At 37.5% G+C, this 5,736-nt stretch overlaps 1 protein-coding gene across 1 annotated transcript in view; it reads right to left on the bottom strand.

The window, feature by feature from the left end:
• Window positions 1–553: 553 nt before the first annotated feature.
• The window catches only part of ENPP1 (ectonucleotide pyrophosphatase/phosphodiesterase 1), a 42,434-nt gene continuing 37,251 nt past the window's right edge, over window positions 554–5,736 (bottom strand). Inside the window, exon 25 of the mRNA XM_015600062.2 lies at window positions 554–3,657. Within this exon, the coding sequence (XP_015455548.1) occupies window positions 3,487–3,657 (171 nt within the window). The 3' untranslated portion in view covers window positions 554–3,486. The remainder of the gene's footprint in view (window positions 3,658–5,736) is intronic.

The raw sequence follows: 5,736 nt of genomic DNA, 5'->3' as shown, positions 1-5,736 counted from the left end.
ACCTTACAATATTTAGACTGGCCAAAAATCAGGGAGAATGACTTTGGACTGTAGCCATGATAAAATTTTACTTAATACCTATTAAAATTCCTATGATAGGCTTCGGCATGAAGTATAGTCATCATATTTAGTTTCAAAGTCCAAATGCCAGTTTCTATTCGATAAGCACGTACCCACAGAGCAGGGCAGGACAGTTATTGTAGCTAATGACAGAAAAATACCAAGGCAGGGGCTAAGTGCCTCTCTGACAGGAGCAGGTGGTTCAGTTCCATCCTTGTCTCTTTTATCTCCTTAAGCAAGACCAGGCAAACTGGACTAACAGAGCTCTACATATTTACTCACCCTGCTAGAAACTGAATTTTCACCTTCCTCCTCCTAAAGTTTGCCCTCTTTTCTCCAATTTTTGAAAATATTTTTAAGTTCCATCTGGTTATCTGCTCTGCGACATATGAACTGACTAGCTATGAAATTTTTATATGGAAGTTACTTATCTCATTTAACTGACCAGATGCATGGCAGTAAAATTAGGAATAAATAAAAGTCTTGCTTAGCATTTGAGAAGTAAGGAATAATCTTTATTAAAGAAAGTAGGAGAAAGAATTTCCATATATGGTCATGTGAATTTACCATTCAAATTGGGAAAGTGGGGACTAGTCACATGTTTTAAATTGATGACATAGAGAAAGGAAGGGTCTCTTTCAAGACAATAAAAAAAGAAATAGTATATAAGAGCGACTGGGAAAAAAAGGCTAAGTAGGAACAGATATGGATGCCACTTCCTTTAAAAAGTCAGCACAGAATTCATAGTCTGACATTTCCTTTACTAATGAGAGATTATTATAATAAAACAAAAAAAACCAGGAAATAGTTATGCATATTATAAGTTAGTCACAGTGACGCTTGAAGAAAATATCAGGAGTAACAGTAAAAAGGAAAATGGCAAAAACGTATCCATCCATGAAAGACTAGAATGTCCTTTCCTCACCTCTTCACCTAAAATGCTCCAGTTTATCCTTCAAGTCCCAGCTCCAATGTCACTACCTCTGGGAAGCTGCTGACACTGCCAAGCAGCACCTAGTGCCTCTTTGTGCTCGCTGGCACCTCACAGGCCTCCATTTACCACCTTTTAAGGATCATTTACACTTCTGTGACCTCCTTCGTCTCTCTAAGACTATAAAGATTATAACCTGTTTTTCTGAGTATTCCTGGTGTCTGGCAAAGGAAAAAGGCATCTACCCATTTAATTAAGATCTGCTAAGACGCTTTATATAGAGGCAATCATGTGTCTGCATGTGTATTGAAGAATATATAAAAATCAATGAGACACTTCTACAAAGAAGTAGATATCCTTCTGCTAAGTGCAGATAAAATGCTTGGTTATTACATATAAAAAAACCAGGAAATTTCTGAAAAGTGGAGAGGAGAAGACAGACAGGCTAGGGACCTTAGGACCTAAGAAACAACACTGTAATGAATTCTTGAGGTTTTTTTTGTTAACTCATATATCCCAGACTTGCAGCTGAAGAAGTCAGCAATCTGGAAATGCTGAATACAGACAAAAAGAAGCCCTGAACAAGGCCTGTGCTCTCTCTAGCCAGAGAAACAGAAGAGTAGCCTAGCAAGAGAGAAAACAATAACTTCTCCACTCCAGCCAAACGCCAGAGAAAAGACCATGACCCCACCCATACCAGCAAAGGCGGAGTGGGGAACCTAGAATTCTACCCTTGCCAGGCTATAAAGAGGTGCCCCAAGTGCCTTACCAGGGTGATATTAGAGAAGGCTGAGTAGGGAACTGGTAATTTTGTTCCTACCTGGTGACAACAAAGCTCTCCATGCCACCCCTGTCCACAGCGTCAGTGGAGACCACGTTGGGGCAGTACCAGCACACCTTGTACATCCCAGCCGGGTAGGCATCAATGGAAGCCAAGAGTGGAGCTGAACTCCCACCATGTCCAGTAACAAGGGTTCCCTCTCACCCCAAGTATCAATGGAGGACATGGATTTTATAGCAGCCATCATAACAAATGTTTCGATAAGCAATTACAAACATTCTTGAAACAAATGAAAAAATAGAAGGTCTCAGCAGAGATAAAAATTCTCAGCAAATAAAAAAGGCAATAACTGAAATATGTGTGTGTGTGTGTGTGTGTGTATACAAACACACACAATGTATGGGCTCAACAGCAGAATAGATTAGATACAGAAAGAGTGAACTTAAAGATAGAACAATAGAAATTACTCAATTTGAACAGAGAGATAATTTTAAAAAAATTTTTTTTAGATAAAAATAATGTACAGAGTTCCAGAGATCTGAGGAACTAAAACAGAAACCAATGAAACTTTCTAAATTATTAAACAATATTTAGGTGCCTTTATGGCCTTGAGGCTGTTTAAGAATGAGTATTATATGAAGGACAAATACAAATAAATCTTCAGTGTACTAATTGGACACCTAAGTTAGACCCAGGTAGCCTGAAAGTGAATGTAGCCTTTGAAGGTTCACATGTCAGCACTAAAGGATATAGTCTATGCAGTGGAGAAATCAAGTTCATTTATCATGACCACCAAAAGATATGAAGTGATGGTAACACGTTCTCTTCAAATCTGTGGAACTTCAAAATGAACAGCTCAGTACAATATAGCTCTGCTGATGGTGGGGTCATTTTTGTGCACAGAGGAGGAAAAATGCCACCTTGCATGTGTTGACAAGTTCTCTAAAGATTCACCAAGACAGACATTTTTAACAGTGTAAAAGAAACACTTTTAGAGCTATTTTCAACCCATGTTAATTACCAGTGAGCAGAATGGGATTTTTTTTTTTTTTTGGTACAAATATAGAATAAAATTTTACAACAGGTCAATGTACTCAATTCATAGATCTTCCCTCAAAGTTTAACTTGTTAGAGTCATTGAATCTAAAAAAGCCATCACGAGAAAATAATAATACAAGATTACATATTTTGGCTTTTGAAGACTTCAGAAACATTTTGTTTCTATTAACTTTTTTTAAAATTAAAACTAATATACATGAAATTCAAAAATCGCTTCTAAAAAAATCAAGAATTACTTTTAAATTCTTGTGAAGAAACTAGTGTAACATGGATTATTCCAATCCTATTCATTAGTCTAGTGTTTGCCGGCTCCATAAAAGTTTATCGATGATAATAAGGTTCAAATATCTGGTGTCCACAGGTTATTTCTGCCCTTAAGAGAAGTAGAAGAGCAGTTTTAGGTTTGGTCTGTCTTTATTCCTGAATTTGAACAATTCTTACACATTTGAACAATGTGCGATATTCAACAGGAACACTTTCCTATTGCTCTGCTGAGGCCACCAGTTTCCCTGAGATGGTCACATGTCACAGAGGATCCCCAGTTCTAACTCTGGGCGACACTTTCCAAACAATGCAATAGTATGAATAAGAGGACTGTATAAAATAGAAGGTTCTTTCAAAAAGATTTATAGTGTGTTTTGGAATAAAAAAATTATCAGTCTTCTTGGTTAAAGGTTGGCAAGTGTGTTTTCAATTTTAAAATGTCTGAAATTGGCTCTTTTCTTTCTTGATAGAAGCTGAGTCCAGTGATATGTTCAACATCCGTGATCCGAGCTCTGTGCAACTTCAACAACTCTTCAACCCATGAGGATTCATGCTTCCCATGCTATGAGGGTGTAAAATAAAGAAGAAAGTCACTGGAGAACCAGCAGTTCACTTGCTCTCCGTCTCTCTCATTTTAATCAGCTATGACATTTTAGCTCCCAAATGGCAGATGTCATAAGATTTGCCAGGCATAATCCCTGCTCTTGAGTAACTCACCATCTAATATACCATATGCATGTTTATTAAATTAGATGTATCAAATTTGGTGAAAGAAAAGTATACCTGGAGCAGATGTCCATTTATTGCATTGGTGTAAGAAACTTCAATTTCATGGGGTTAAAAGTGGAAAACAGAAGCAACATGGGATGGTAGAAAAAAGCATGGGAATTAGCATAAAGAAACTTGGATTCAAGTTCTGGTTGTACCATCACCCTACCAAGTAAACTGAAGCAAGTTATTTAATATCTGAATCCTGATTCTTTTACCTGCACCCTCCTTACTGGGTTGTCTTGAGGATCCAATGTAACGACATGTGCATATGCACTATACAAACACTAGTTCTCATGATAGTTATACGCATAGTTGCAGTGAAGAAAGGGGTCCGGGGTGGTAAAACAATTTCACTTCTAGTGAGATTGTTAAGTCTTAGCTAATATAAGATTAGAAAAGAATTAAAGGCACATGACCTGGCACATGGAAGCAGAGGTGGTAGCAGAGGCAGGTAACAGAGATAGAAATCATACATCCATGTGTTAGTATAAATAAATATCTACTGGAGAAGGCCAGATTAGGAAAGTGTCCACTGGTTGGTGAGCTATGATTGTACTTCAATAATGTTTCTTGTACCCTTGGGACATTATTAGTAGAAAATGATAAATATAGACTTGTCACATAAAAGAGGAACAGACCAATAATTTCCATTTTCCCATTAGCCTCCAAATTATCTACCACTCAATACTACTGCTCCACTGTCTTCTTCTCTGTAGCTGTCTTCACCCTGGCTTTCTGAGAAATAGCCCTGACTCAGTAGACCCCTTGGCCAGAAGATATTTGCTATCTGTTCCAATATTTACAGAAATAGATAAAAAGTGTACATAAGGCATGTTTCTTCAGGTCAACATCCAGCTGACTCTTAGTCACTACTTTCAGAAATGAAACAGAAGTAAATATGTGTGATATACCTTCAAATAATCCTCTCCTTGGTTGAAGGCCAATACTTAGTATCTTCTGGGCACAATGTTATTATAAAATTTGATAAAATATTTGTATTGAAGATATCTGTACAATAGTTTTTGGAATGGTAGAGATGGATAAGGAACTCAACACCTAACTCGGCATTTAATATCATTTGGTCAATGAGATGTAAGCATAAGCCTGTTGCTGCCTTCTTTTGGGGGTCAGGGACCACAATTCAGACATAATATTTAGAGAAGTACAAGCCATCTTTAGGCCAAATGGGCCATATGGTAAGAATAATGGAACAGAATGACAGAAGAGGTCCTGGTTCCTAAGAGTGCTGCTGACCAATGTACTGTACCAAGACTATCTACCTCTGGACTTTCTGTGACCTGAGGAACCCCTTACTTTCTCAAGTACCTGGGTTCTCTGTTATTTGCTGCAGAACACAACACTGATAACTTTAATGAAAATTTAATCTCTCAAGGAAGATAAAGCAATGAAGAAGGAAACACTTGGTATGTGTCCAACAGGAGCCACAATATTAACAGTAGGAAATGTTAGATGCTCAACAGGCATCCGAATAGTTAAAATCTTGCTATTCTGCACTTAATTCTGACGAAAAGGAAAAAAATAACTTAATGAGAAATGTGTTCTATGCGGACTGGTCAATTAATTCTGAAATAGAAACAAAGAGGTGCATCCTCACTGATGTTAATGAATAATACATAGAAAGACTTCTAGATCGGGGATGGCAAATGGGTCACTGTATTCCCTCTACTCCTGGGCCCACCACAGAGACCACTGTGTGTTTTGTTCACTGTTGTGTCCTCAGTAACCTAGACTACCTAGCAAGAAATATCTATTAAAGGAAAGAACAGCTGGCTCTAAGAAAAGATAAAAGAATCAATGGCTGGCTCTAAAAATGGATAAAAGAATGAATGAAGGGATAAATAAATGAGTG

The sequence above is a fragment of the Pteropus alecto genome, unplaced genomic scaffold (assembly GCF_000325575.1).
Source record: "Pteropus alecto unplaced genomic scaffold, ASM32557v1 scaffold79, whole genome shotgun sequence".
NCBI classification, from domain to species: Eukaryota; Metazoa; Chordata; class Mammalia; order Chiroptera; family Pteropodidae; genus Pteropus; species Pteropus alecto.
Note: the sequence above shows the minus strand (reverse complement) of the source record. Positions and strands in the feature narration are given on the sequence as shown.